Genomic DNA, 15,012 nt, shown 5'->3' on the forward strand with positions numbered 1-15,012 from the left:
GTGAAGCCTAAGGACCCATGTTTGCTCCCCATATCCCATGTAAGCCAGATGTACAAGGTGAGGCATGTATGAGGTTGCACATGCGCACAAGGTGGCACAAATGTCTGGAGTTTGATTACAGTGGCTGGAGGCCCTGGTATGCCAATTTTCTCTCTTGCTCTCACTCTCATTAAAAAAAAAATTAATAAAGGCCAGTCTATTGCGTTTGCCTCAAAAAATATATAAATAAATAGATGAAAAAAAGAATGTAGCCTTTTGTTTTCTGACATCTATGGGTTACAGTACAATATGGCAATAGTCTAAAGCCTTTCCATGGACTTGTGTTTATCAGACCCCAACCTGCCATTCACAAAATACATGGGGGTGCTATAGCCTGACCACCAAAGATCCATCAGTTCCTAACTCTTGGACCTCAGGCTCTTTAAGGTTCCCTTTCTTTTTAAATGTTTAGTTATTTATGACAGAGAGGGGGAGAGAGAGAGAGAGAGAGAGAGAGAGAGAGAGAGAGAGAGAGAGAGAGAGGGAGGGGCATGCCAGGACCTCCAGCCACTGCAAAGGAAATCCAGACACATGCACCACCATGTACATCTGGCTCATGTAGGTTCTGGAGAGTTGAACCTGGGTCCTTAGGCTTTGCAAGCAAGCGCCTTAACTGCTAAAACACCTCTCCAGCCCAAAGCTCCCTTTCTTTTGAAGTTTGTCTTCCTTAAGTGAAGTCCTCATGGCATACGTTTACCAAACTTTGATCTTAGTTCAATTTAATTATATGTGGTATAACATTGATGCAAGCTTCTATATACAAAAGATTTTGGAACAGAACTATCTCATAAATAATCAAAGCTCCCAAAGCTATTAATGTTACCTGTCCAAATTTCCCTCCGTCATTCCTTCCATGGTAGACTGGAGAGCCTGCAGCCCAGGGCCTGACTGCTGTCGGAAGGCTAGGTTGTATATGTGACTGTACAGTTGAATGTTGGGGTCACGGGAAGAACTGCCAGAACGAGGGCTGCAGAAAGGGGACTGGGAGGATGATGAAAAAAATTGGGTGATGCTAATTTGATCGATGAGAATTTATTGGTACTAGCGATGTGCCAGGCATGTTCTGACGAGACAGATGCATGAGAAAACCAACTGAAGAAGTAAGTTTCTGTTCTCACTGAGCTCAATTCCAGTGCAGGAAGTAAGGTAACACAAGCATATCACACTCCTATGTATATGCGGAGTAGAAATAAGTGTGCTATTTATAAAATCGAAGCAGAGGAAGAGAACAGCGCCCGAGGGTGGCTGCTATTTGAGAACCCCTCCGAACCAGGGAAAAGAGCAAGGCACACGTGGCCGTTCTTTTTCTATTTTTCCAGGCTTCGGGGAGCAAGGTGCGTCTTGGGAGCCCCGCCCCTGCCTCTCCATAGGGTGCAAAGTGCCGTCTCCCGTAGAAGTCCCTCCCTCCGCCCCGCCCACAGGCGGGGTTTCGCGCTCAGCGCCCGGGAAGGGGGCCGCCGCTGCGCGCGCGCACCGTGATCCCGACATGCACCTCGCCCTCCTAGGGCGTGGCGTACTCCGGCCAGCGCCTGGCATGCTGGGAGTTGTAGTTGCCTCCGGTCGCTTCACGTCAGAGGGGTGGCGGTAAAAACTGCTAGGTCGGGCTCCATTTCTGGCACATGATTAGCGGGCCCCCAGAGTGCAGGCTCCAGTGAGGATTAAAGGCCAGGGGTCACCCGGAGAATCAGCCCAGACGAGCGTCCCGTCTGGTCGCTGATCGCCGCTGGGTGTCCACAGCCTTGGCCCGTGCGTGTGCGCGCGCGTGTGCGCCAGCTCCACAGCGCCGTTCCCGCCCAGGCCGGCCGGCCCTGCCTGACAGTCAGCCCGCCCGCCTGCGCGCCCGCGCGCCCCGACGCTGCTGCCACCTCGCGCTCGGAGGCGTCACGGAACGTGCTCGGCTCTCCCCTCCCGCCACCCTTCCCTTCCCCTCCCGGCCTCCCCCACCCCCTCCCGCGCCGACACTCGCCGCCGCAGCCGCAGGAGTAAAGCCGCCGCCGGAGCCGCGCTCAGCCATGGCCGAGAACCCCGGCTTGGAGAACCACCGCATCAAGAGCTTCAAGAACAAGGGCCGCGATGTGGAAGTGAGTGTATTTCCGCGGTCTGGGCCCGGCCAGCCGGCCGAGCCGAACCGGGGGAGACAGGGGGGCGGGAGGGGCCGGTGCCCGGGGCTGGTTCTCGGCGGCTTGGCGGTCTGACGGAGTTGGCGGCCGCCTCGGGTCACGGCGGCCCGGGGACTGGGCGGAGTGCAGCGTAGGACGCGCGAGGGTCGGGCTGCTGCAGCTGCCCGCGCGGGGACCGGGAAATGCCGGGGCTTTCGGCCCCGTCACGCGGGCGCGGCCTGGTGCTGGAGAGAGAGAGCGAGAGCGCCCAGGGATGGTGGAGCTGAGGCGGGGTCCGCGGGCCGGCTCGTCGCCGGCGGACGAGGATGCTGCCCACCCCCACCCTCCCCTCTCCGGGCCGCCGGGGCTTGCATTGCCCTGTACCGATCGCCGATCGCGTCCTCTGCCCCGGTGCAGCCTTCCGCTCGCCTGCCCGCCCGGCGCAGCCCCTTTCGCCGCCTCCCGCGCTGCCGCACATGGAACCACGGCTCTGCCTGTCCCCGCGCCTACCTAGTTTGAGTTGGGCCCAGCCGGGCGGTGGCAGCCCGCAGAGGGGGGTGGGGACCAGCCGGGTAACTGACTTGTTTGAGGCTGGTGGATGGGGGAGGGTAGGATGCGCCAAGACCATTTTCTTGTATTCCGATGCTGTCCTTTGGACCAGTCTTACTAAGGTGTTCCAGCTCACACTCCTGTTACTTGGCCGCTGGCATTTGGAGTGAGCTCAAGGTAGACAATAGTTGACCGTCTATTGTGCTAATAAGCTTTTGAAAAAGAGGTTGCTCCGATCTCTGGTCTTAGGATCTTTTTATTTGTTTGTTTATTTATTTATTTTTTAATAGCCCCTCTTGGAGTGGGAGTGTGCATAGGATAATTTCTTTGACTTGCTTTGCTGAAATAAATCATGTTACATAGGTTCCCTGTGTCTTTGTATATACCTCTTGTACCAGGCTGGTGGATTTTCCAAGTGGTTGCAAAACTGTAAACATTCATTGTGGTCACCCAGTTCGTTGCTACTCAGCATGTTGCCATTGTCTCATTAAGGTGACATTAGCAGCTCCTATTTGCAAACTCGGCTTATTGAGGTTGCGCTAGAGGTCTCTGCTGCCACGAAAAGCAATGAAGTGTAATGCACAAACTTCACTGGGACTCTGACCTCTGGATTTGAATGGGGGCGAATGGTTTTAAGTTCATAGCTTCCTTTTCTAATATCAGGTCACATGATTTGCAGTTCTGTAATTTTTGTTAAGGGGCCAGTGTTTGTGTTATTCAATCTTAATGAGAGAAGATGATCAGATAAATACACTATTTAGTGTTCTGTTTTGTGGAGCAGACAAACCCGGGATATTTTTCAGAGCCACAAAACTATGAAATGAGAAAAACCTAGGGGACTATCTGTGGAATTTCCATTTGAGTGAGGCAGATAAAGGTCATCTGTCTCAGTCCTGATCGTGCTTCAGTTTCGTTTGTGAGAAATACTTCTGACCTAAAGTGAAACTTGGGAATTGAAAAGCCATTGGTCCCCTTTGTGGAGCATTTATTTATTTTTATTTTTCGAGGTAGGATCTCACTGTAGCCCTGGCTGACCTGAAACTCACTTGGTAGCCCCAGTCCTTGAACTCATGGTGATCCTCCAACCTCAGTCTTCTGAGTGCGGGATTAAAGGTGTGCACCTCATCAGTCTTCCAGTTAGTTTTGAGCTGGGCATGGTGGCATTAATCCCAGCACTTGGGAAGCAGAGGTAGGAGGATCGCCGAAAGTTCAAGGCTACCTTGAGACTACATAGTGAATTCCAGGTCTGTCTGAGCTAGAGTGAGACCCTACCTCGAAAAACAAAACAAAAGAACACTTGTGGATAGTAGGTACACGGCAGATACCTGAAAAATCAGCCAGTGACTTCTGGATGCATGAAAAGCCTGGATTCAGCCAGTGGTCACATTTGTCAGTGTATATTAGGACAACTAAGACATGAAATAGCACACATTTATAGATATGGTAGTTCTTTGTGGCAGACACTATACTGAGAAGAACATCATTATATCTCATTTAATTTGTGAGTTAGGTGTGACAGTATCCTCACTTTATAAGAGGAAAGTACTTTTGTGCAGAATCTCAGCATTTAAGTAATTTGCTCAAGTCATGTATGAATATTAACTCATTTACTGTTGGGTGTCGAACAATGTTAAACTGACAAGTCGGTGGAGATGCCCTGTTTGATTCCTAATAGATGAATGGGAGTGAGCTACCTTTGAAGACTGAAGGAAAGGCTAGGCATGGTGGTGCAAGCCTGTATTCCTAGTTCGTGGGCAATGGAGGCAGGAGGACCAGGAGTTCAAGGTCTTTCTTACTATGTAATGTTGAGGAGCAGCCTGAGAAGACCCTGCCTCATAAAAACAAAGGGAAAGAAAGTTAACTGGGAAGAAAAGAACATTCTGGACATGGGGGACACTAATTGAAGAGTCTTGAAATTGTAGTAGGACTGCTGTGATTGAGGGAGAGAGGATAGGAGAATTGCTTGAAACGTGACTTAAGGGTAACCTGGGGTCCTATCTACATTAGGACCTTTATTGTGGATTTAGACGTCACTAAGACAAAATACCATGTCAAATTTAGTTTTACCCATTAGAAACGTGCATTAGAATTACACTACAAGTGAGCTCTGTAACTAAGTAGTTGTGATTAACAGGCTGCTCCAGCACAGCCAGGTGTAGTTTGATGGGGTTCCTTTGTGCATACAAAAGAACAAAACTTAATTATCAATTATGCAATCAGCTGATAGACTTGATGCTAGGGACAAGAATAAAAATGCCACTTTTGAAAATATTTTTATTTATTTGAGACAGAGAGAAAATGAGCACACCAAGGCCTCTTGCCACTGCAAATGAACTCCAGATGCATGTGCTACTTTGTGCATCTGGATTTATGTGGGTACTGGAGTGTCAAACTGGGGGTAGCAGGCTTTGGAAGCCTGCTCCACTGCCTAGTTGCAGCTCTTCAGGAAGGACTTACAGGGCCCTGGGAGGAGATCTATGGCTCTGTCGTCACTGGTTCCATCACTTTTTGCATTCAAATGAGTGCTGAGGAATTGAACCTGTGCTGGCAGGCTTTGCAAGGATATGTCTTTAACCTCTGAGCCATTTTCTCAGCCCAAAATACCTTTTTTAAAAAAAGAACAAGGCTGGGTGTGGTAGATGTGCATGCCTTTAATCCCAGCACTGGGAGGCAGAAGTAGTAGGAGGATCTCCGTGAGTTCAAGGCCACCCTGAGACTACATAGTGAATTCTAGTTTTAGCCTGGGCTAGAGCGAAACCCTACCTCAAAAATCAAAAAAAAAAAAAAAAAGAAAGAAAGAAAGAAAGGAACATTATGCAATGGTATTGTGAGTAAAAAGGGGTTTGCAGAAGTGAAATTTTTTCACATTTAATCAAAGTGACAGTAAGATTTTTTAAAGTATTTTTTGTGTTTTTCTTCTTTATTTTCTTTCTTTTTTTTTAAGAGAGCATGAGACAGAGAAGAGAGATAGAATTTGTGTGCAGGATCTGGAGAGTAGAAAATGGGTCTTCAGGCTTTGCAGGCAAGCTCCCTAACTGCTAAGCCATCTTTCCAGCCCAAATTTTAAGAAGTCTCTGGAGAGATGGAGTGAAGTTTGAATTTGTGTGTAGTATATGCATATCTGTGCACACTGCAGAGGTCAGAGGAGTACATGGCGTGTCCTTCCTCTTGCTCATCTGTGCGTTCCCTTGATTCACTAAATGTGAAGCTGGCATTTTCAGTCAGCCAGTCTGACCAATGAGCACAAGTGGTTTTCTGGTCTTTTTGTTCTCCAGAGGACTAGCATGTGTGGCCATGGCCAGCTGTTTTTATGGTTGCTGGGGAATCAAACTTAGGTAGTCTCATGCTTGTGCAGCAAGCACTGCTGAGCCATCTCTCCAGAACTCTGATGTCAGTGAATTTTACAGGAAATATATACTAAGTTTGAAAGGGGCAGATGAAGACTTAGTGAATTGAGTTGCAGGTGAAAAGGGGAGTGATGCCCGGCACAGTGGCACACACCTTTAATTCCAGCACTCGGGAGGCAGAGGTAGGATTGCTGTGAGCTAGAGGCCATCGTGACTACATAATAAATTCCAGGTCAGCCTGGACTAGTGTGAAACCTTACCTCAAAAACCAAAAAAAGAACAATGAAAAAAAAAAAAGAAAGAAAGAAGCACTTTGGGAGGCAGAGGTAGGAGGATCACTGTAAGCCTGGGACTACTACCCAGTTACAGGACAGCCTGGGCACACGCATTTTAGTTCCAGCACTTGCGAGGCCGAGGTAGGAAGCTCACTGTGAGGTGGAGGCTACCCTGGGACTACAGAGTGCATTCCAACTCAGTGTGGGCTGGAGCGAGACCCTACCTCAGGGAAGGGGGTAGTGGACACTTGATAAGGGAATAGGATTGATTTCATAGCTGAACCTAAAAAGAGTCAGTGAAAAGGGAACTATTTGGTCTGAATGTGTTTGATCAGAGCACTGATTCCTTAAGCTTATTCTTAATTTTTTTTTTTAGGTATAGAAAAATGTCTAAAACAGAAATACTCTGTTTAATGAATCCTTTAAAACCACAAATTGAAGTAACAGCAAGTTAACTCTTTCTTGCTCATATTACCTCAAGGATGTGACTTTTTTTTTTTTTTTTAAGTAGGGTTTTGCTTTAGCCCAGGCTGACCTGGAATTCACTATGTAGTCTTAGGGTGGTCTAGAACCCACGGTGATCCTCCTACCTCTGCCTCCGGAGTGCTGGGCTTAAAGGCAGGCGCCACCACGCCCAACTTGTATGTGACTTTAAAAAACTTAGCAACAATAATTTAAAAAAATCTTAACATTTATCAAGTGTTTACAGTGTATCAGTATTAAATACTTTATATGGATTACTTAGTCATGACAATAATCCTATGAAGTAAGTACTATTATTATCCCTATTTGCTATTGAGGAAACTTGAGGCCTACAACTCCTTAACAGCCTGAAGTTATCCTGGGCTTATATCAGAACCTAATGACTATAAAGCCAGAACTCTTGTTCACTTTGTTTTCCTCCACTGAGGGAAGCCTAAGAATCCCATGCATGAAAGTTTGTAAATCTTGACAACCTTGCTTAATAACATTTTTTTATTCTATGTATCACTGGATTTTCTGTTTTCTTTTACAAAGTCTCATTCTTTTTTTTTTTTTTTTTGGTTTTTCGAGGTAGGGTTTCACTCTGGCTCAGGCTGACCTGGAATTCACTATGTAGTCTCAGGGTGGCCTCGAACTCACGGCAATCCTCCTACCTCTGCCTCCCGAGTTCTGGGATTAAAGGCGTGCGCCACCACGCCCGGCTTTCATTCTTTTTTTTTTCTTTTGGTATTTCGAGGTAGGGTCTCACTCTAGCCCAGGCTGACCTGGAGTTCACTGTATAGTAGTAGTCTCAGGGTGGCCTCGAACTCACAGTGTTCCTGTTACCCTCTGCCTCTGAAGTGCTGGGATTAAAGGCATGTACCACCATGCCTGGCTTTTTTTTTTTTTTTTTTTTTGGAATTAGGGTGTCACTGTAGCACAGGCTAACCTGGAATTCACTATGTAGTCTCAAGCTGGCCTTGAACTCTCAGCAATTCTCCTGCCTCTGCCTCTGCCTCTGCCTCCCACATGCTGGGATTAAAGGCCTGCACCAACATACCTAGTTAGCTTCCTATTGGTTTTTGAGAGCTTACTCTGTCTTGAACTTTCTCTGGAGACCATGCTGGCCTTGAACTCATGGTGATTGATCTTCCTGTCTCAGGCTCCCAAGTTCTGGGATTATAGGCGTGAGCTACCCCAAGCTCAAATGCTGTCTTTTTTTTTTTTTTTTTTTTTTTTTTTTGGTTTTTCAAGGTAGGGTTTCACTCTAGCTCAGGCTAGCTGGAATTCACTAAGTTTTCTCAGGGTGGCCTTGAACTCACAGTGATCCTTCTACCTCTGTCTACTGAGTCCTGGAATTAAAGGTGTGCGCCACCACACTTGGCTCAAATGCTATCTTAAAAGGTCATTATGACTAGCCATCCTGATGAAACTTCTGTCATAAAGCAGACACAATTGTATTTTTCTTGAATTCCCTGACAGGGCACATGCTCTCTCTAGCTCTTTCTCTCTTGGATTACTCTTGGTTGGGTTTGCCAACTGTGTCTTTCCATTGAATATAGGCATGCACTAAGAGTTTGCCTGTGGGTCCCTCCAGAACATTTTCTTGTTCACAGCAGCACCTCCTTTGGCTATAACGTCTTAGGGGGTGAGGAGGGGCTGGCAAGGGTGGGAATTAAATCTGTTTTAATTATCTGCTGGAAGTTATTTACTCACGAACATCTCAGCAGCTTCTCGGGTTCAAGTGTAAAGCCACGTCCACCTTTGTTGTTTCTTTTTTCTGTTTATGGCATCATTGCTTTAACTGTGACCTAAATTTGAAACCTGAGACCATTCTTGGATTTCTTCCTCAGTCATTTCTTCTACAGTCAGTCAGATGCCAGTCATGTAGCTTGAATCTTTGTGCTCTCTGGATTTTAACTCTGCCTCTCATCTGCCCCCATCATTGCCCATTACGTGCCAGTTTAAAAATGGCCACCCAAGTAGAGTCCTTTATTAGGATTTTTCAGCAAGCTGGATATTTATTTCTCCACATTCAACCTTCCTTCCCCACTTGTGTCCCTTTAAGCTCTATAATACCTAACTACTTATATGCTTATACATAATCTGGAATCTCACCCTCCCCTCTTTGCCAAGGCTATTTCTATTTATCCTCAAAGCTATGTTGCTGATTGAAATATCCTTCCTTGCCTCTTGTTGGCCAGATAATTCTTAACCCTTTTATAAATACCCTAAATAGGATGCCTTTCTTTGCCACTGAAATAACTCAGACATACTTTTCTCATTGTAGTAATGGCAGTGTATTTTAATTACATTTTGTCTATTTGTCTTACTAGGTTATGAGGTTTTAAAGGTACAAAACTAGATTGTCATTGTTTACTACTTAATACAGGGGCTGGAACAAAGCAAGTACTAAAATAAATGAATGAATACATCCTTACTAGGTACCAGTAAGTTTCTTGAAATACATTTTTGAACCAAAACTTTTATTCCTGTGTCTTCCTGCTGCTTCCCAAATCAAGCCCAAGCTTTTATTTATTTGTTTATTTATTTTTTGTTTTTTCAAGGTAGGGTCTCACTCTAGCTCATGCTGATTTGGAATTCACTATGTAGTCTCTGGGTGGCCTCGAACTCACAGAAATCATCCTACCTCTGCCTCCCGAGTGCTGGGATTAAAGGCATGCTATACTACACCCTGCTTATCCTTTTTTTAATTTTTTTTTTTTGCACTGGAATAATATTTATTTTCCTTGGCAAAAAGTCAAGTGCTACATTTTTAAAAACAGAAAATCTCAAACAATCAAACATTACCCATCACAGCCTTTTTTAAATTTTTAGTGTATTTTATTTATTTGAGAAAGAGAGAGAGAGAGAATGGGCATGCAGGGGGCCTCCAGCCACTGCAAACGAACACTAGATACCTGTGCCCCATTGTGCATCCTGCTTATGTGGGTCCTGGAGACTTGAATGGGGGTCCTTTTCAGCCTTTTTTTTTTTTTTTTTAAGTAAGGTATTAGTACATACTTAGTGTTTAGGGATTAAGGCACAAGCTTTTTGAACTGGCTTATTTTCATTGCATGTTTTTAAGGTCATCCATGTTGCAACGTGTATTGAAATTTCCTTTCTTAAACATTCCATTGTAAGGATATACCATATTTTATTTATTAATTCTTCCATCAATGATATCTGGCTTCCTATTTAGACTGTTGCCTTCCCATAATTTATCCATGCATCTTATCATTTTTGTTTTTAACTTTTTTGTGTGTCTGTGCGTAGGGTATGTATGCATGTTTGTGCTGGCACATGTGTGTAGAGGACAGAGGTTGATATTGGGTGTCTTGCTTAATCGCTCTCCACTTTCTTTTTTCTTTTAGTGTTTTTTTGAGGCAGAGTCTCAGTTTAACCCAGGCAGACCTGAAACTCACACTGTAGCCCAGGCTGGCCTTGAACTAACAATATTTGAGTACTGGAATTAAAAAGCATGAATCAAGCCAGGTGTGGTGGCACATGTCTTTAATCCCAGCACTCGGGAGGCAGAGGTAGGATTGCTGTGAATTCAAGGCCACCCTGAGACTACCTAGTGAATTCCAGGTCAGCCTGGGCTAGAGTGAAACCCTACCTGGAAATAAACCAAATAAATAAATAAATAAGCCTGGCTTCACTTTCTTTACCTTTTTTCTTTTCTTTTCTTTCTTTCTTTTTTGGTTTTTCAAGGTAGGGTCTCAGTCTAGCTCAGGCTGACCTGGAATTCACTACGTAGTCTCAGGGTGGCCTCGAACTCATGGCGATCCTTCTACCTCAGCCAACCAAGTGCTGGGATTAAAGGTGTGCGCCACCATGCCCAGCCTGTTTTTAATATTTTTATTTGCAAGCAAAGAGAAATAGAGTGAATGGACACACCAGGGCCTCCAGCCCCTGCAAACAAACTCCAGAAGCATGCACTGTGCTCCTTTGTGCATCTGGCTAACATGGGTCCTGGGGAATTAGACCTGGGTCCTTTTGCTTTGCAGGCAGACACCTTAACCGCTAAGCCATACCTCCCGCCCTGTTTGTTTTGTGTTTGAAACAGGGTCTTATACTAGGTAGCCCAGGCTGACCTCAAACTCACAGCAATTTTCCTGCCTCAGCTTCTGTAGTGCTGTAATTATAGGCATGAGCTACCATGTCTGGTTTTTGCCTTTCATATTTTGAGACAGGATCTCATGTAGCCCAAATTGACCACCTAATTTTAAGCTGAGACTGGCCTGAACTGCCCTTAAACTCCAGATCCTTCTGCCTCTACATCCTGAAAGTTGCCATTACAGGTGTACACCATCACGTTAGGTTTAGCTAGCATTTTTTTTCCTTTTTTTTTTTTTTTTTTTCGTGGTAGGGTCTTGCTCTAGACCAGCCTGACCTGAAATTCATTCTGTAGACTCAGGCTGGCCTCCAACTCCAGATGCATATGCTACTTTGTGCATCATACTTTACATGGGTATTGGGAAATCTAACCCAGACTGTCAAACTTTGCAAACAAGTGCCTTTAATTGCTGAGCTGTTTCTCCAGCACCCTGGGCTTAGCATTTTTATTGATCAAAGGGCTGAGATGATAAAGAATAGTTTAATGTTATAAATATGAAACCTGGTTTACTGAAATGAATTGAAGTTATTTAGGTGAGATACAACATAGTGGATGATATTTGAAGAGAAAGAAAAGCAATATATGAACTTCTGGTATCCACCAAAGGAGTTAGTTACAAGGTTATTTCTAGATAGCTCATTTCAGAGTCAATGATACTCTCATTCTGTACTGATACTACTCCTAAGTTGAGTTTTTATTTTGTTAGCATGTTTGCCTGTGAGCATGTCCATTATACATATGCATATCAGGATTTCCTGTTTATTTATTTATTTTGAGGTAGAGTCTCACTGTAGTCCAGGCTGACCTGGAATTCTGTGTGTAGTCTCAGGGTGTCCTTGAACTCATGGGGTCCCCCTACCTCTGCCTCCTGAGTGCTGGGATTAAAGGCATGCATCACCACACCTGGCTGGATTTCCTTTCTTAATTATTTGCAAACAGAGAGCGAGCAAGAATGAGAATGGGTGCATCAGTGCCTCCTGCCACTGCAAATGAACTCTAGATGTACAGACTGTGCATCTGCCTTTACATGGGGTCTGGGGAATCAAACCCCAGTCATCAGACTTTGCATGCAAGTGCCTTTAACTGCTAAGCCATCACTAGCCTAGGATTTCCTTCTTGTAAGTGATGCTGTTAAGTTCTTACCAATAGTATTTTTGTTCTTTATCCTTTTGGGTGTCCTTTCCATGATTTTTTCGATTTTATTTTTGTTATTGTCAGCATGTTTACCTATAGTGGCCCCTATCTTACCTTCTGTAGTATACAGCTTCCAGGTTACTGAGATGAACTTCCAAACGAGGCACTTTGCATATCTTTAGACTGGAATTCCAAATCTACCACTACACCTTCAGGCTGGTCCCTAAGATCTGCCCAATGACAGCCAGATGGCTAGAAATCCAAGAAGTTTTAATAAACTCCTGAATCTATTGGGGGACATCTATTTAAACTACCACATTATACCACTGGCCTTCAATATATTCAAAACCATCTCACATTGTAAATTGTACTCAGTCTAATTACAAAGGTCCCAACATGGTCTTTACCAACTTAAGATAGTTCCAAAGTCCTAGGTCTCATCTGAGATTTCAGGTTATCTCTTAGCTGTGAGTCCTGTAGAATCAAACAAGTTATATACTTTCAACATATAACAGCATAAACATTTTCAACTCCTATAAGGCATAGAAAGGAGAGATTAGAACAATGCAAACTCAACAACCATCAAGCAAACCTCAGACTTTTTTTTTTTCCTCTTGGTTTTTCGAGGTAGGGTCTCACTGCTAGCCCAGGCTCACCTGGAATTCACTTTGTAATCTCAGGGTGGCCTTGAACTCATGGCAATCCTCCTGCCTCTGCCTCTTGAGTGCTGGGATTAAAGGTGTGTGCCACTACGCCCAGTTAAAATTCAAACTTCTGCAGTGTCCCTCCAGCTGGGCTGAGTAGCCAGGGAAAACTTCCATCCCCAGCCAACAGCCTCCATCATAGTCCTTGAACAGTTCTGGTATACTCAAAACATCTTTGGGTCTCTCTGCAAACCATGGTCTATCTTCCAAAGGCTATTCTAGCCTATTCATTAGGGTCATCACATGCTGCCTATATGCTGCATCTCAGCAGTGGCTCTTGGAACCATATGTCCTTCATGACCACTACACACAGTTTTCATACTTCTGAAACCAATACCAGGTGTTCAGGACACAGCCATATTCTTAATTCAGGTAGGAAATAAATCATGACCTTAAAGAGCAGGTTCCTTCTCCAGTTAACTCTTTCCAAAAGATGTTGCCTTTCTATCATAGTCTTTCCTCAGGCATCCTCTCCATTGTTTTAATGTAAAGCAATTGGGCCATCTTCCTTAAGACTGCTATTGTGTTTGACAGTAGCAGCTTCAGTAACCTAAAACTAGTCTCAGTGCTTGAGGTTTTCCAACTTAAAATCTTAAATCTCTTAGTTTAATATATTTGTCTATTACAAATTAACCTTGATCAAACTATCTGGGCCTAGGCAGCAGAACACAGCCAGCCCTTATGCCAGTAGCCCAATTCCAACAAAGTCCTCTGCAGTCCTTCCTTTGGAGCCTCCAAATATAATTCTCTCTGCACTTGACATTTTCAAACTCTCATCAGAATTGCTACTTCAGTTATAAGTACCAACTCTATACCTTTTCCTCCAAAACAAAACTTCAAAAAAAAAAAAAAAAAAAGAGAGAGATGGCTTAGCAGTGTAGCACTTGTCTGTAAAGCCTAAGGACCCCAGTTTGAGGCTCAATTCCCTATTACCCATGTAAGCCAGATGCACAAGGTGGTACATGCATCTATAATTTGTTTGCATGGTTGGAAGCCCTGATGTGTACATTCATTCCCCCCCGCCCCCCGTCTCTTTCTCTGCCTCTCTCAAATAAATAAAAATAAAAAAAATTTTTTTTTAAGTTCCAAAAGACCAAAATCCATATGGTGAGATTCATCTCACCTCACTCCTGGTACAAATATCTATAGTAGACATCTTACAGGTTGCTGAGATGAACTTCTAAACCAGACACTTTGCATATCTTTAGATTGCAATTCCAAATCCACCACCACACTTTAGAGTTGAACCCTAAGATCTGCCCAGTGACACCTCCTGCAGCCAGGTGGCTGAAAATCCAAGAAGTTTTAATAAACTCCTGAATCTGTTTTTGGGGGGGGGGGTGGATGTTGGAGGCATCTAATCAAACTACCTTACCCTCCTTTAAAAAAAAGAACTTTGTTTTATTTAATTTTCATGCATGTGTGCGTGTGCATGTGTGTGTGTTTGAATGCATATGTTCAGATGCTGCTGACCTTTTAAAAAATGTTTTATTTATTTGTAATTAAAGGAGAGAATGAGCATGCCAGGGCCTTTAGCCATTGCAAATGAACTCCAGACACATGTGTCAATTTATACATCTGGCTTTATGTGGGTACTGGAAGATTGAACCTGGGTTGTTAGGCTTTATAGGCAAACGCCTTAACTGCTTAGCCATCTCTCAAGTCCTAAAATCGGAATGGAAGAAATACTTCCAAACTCTTGGTTTTTTGGTTTTTTGATGTAGAGTTAAGCTGTAGCCCAGGTTGACCTGGAATTCACTCTGTAGTCTCAGGGTGGTCTTGAACTCACAGCAGTCCTCTTATCTTTGCCCCCCAAGTGCTGGGACTAAAGGCGTGTCCCACCATACCCAGCTCCAAACTCTTTATTTTTATTTATTTATTTTTGTTTTTTGGGGTAGGGTCTCACTCAAGCACAGGCTGACCTGAAATTCACTATGTAGTGTCAGGTAGCCTTGAACTCATACCAATCTTCCTACTTCTGCCCCTCCAGTGCTGGTACTAAAGGCATGTGCCACCATGCCTGGCTCAAACTCTTTTTGTAGTTTTTTTTTTTTCAAATCTTTTTATTAACAACTTCCATGATTATAAAAAATAACCCATGGTAATGCCCTCCCTCCCCCCACTTTCCCCTTTGAAACTCCTTTCTCCATCATATCCTCTTCCCCATCAATAAAACTCTTTTTTTTTTTTAATTTTTTATTTATTTATTTGAGAGCGACAGACACAGAGAGAAAGACAGATAGAGGGAGAGAGAGAGAATGGGCGCGCCAGGGCTTCCAGCCT

At 44.3% G+C, this 15,012-nt stretch overlaps 1 protein-coding gene across 1 annotated transcript in view; it reads left to right on the forward strand.

The window, feature by feature from the left end:
• Positions 1-1,977: 1,977 nt before the first annotated feature.
• Kpna3 (karyopherin subunit alpha 3) overlaps positions 1,978-15,012 on the forward strand; it is an 82,977-nt gene continuing 69,942 nt past the window's right edge. Inside the window, exon 1 of the mRNA XM_045154655.1 lies at positions 1,978-2,120. Within this exon, the coding sequence (XP_045010590.1) occupies positions 2,052-2,120 (69 nt within the window). The 5' untranslated portion in view covers positions 1,978-2,051. The remainder of the gene's footprint in view (positions 2,121-15,012) is intronic.

Source organism: Jaculus jaculus, chromosome 7 (assembly GCF_020740685.1).
Source record: "Jaculus jaculus isolate mJacJac1 chromosome 7, mJacJac1.mat.Y.cur, whole genome shotgun sequence".
NCBI classification, from domain to species: domain Eukaryota; kingdom Metazoa; phylum Chordata; class Mammalia; order Rodentia; family Dipodidae; genus Jaculus; species Jaculus jaculus.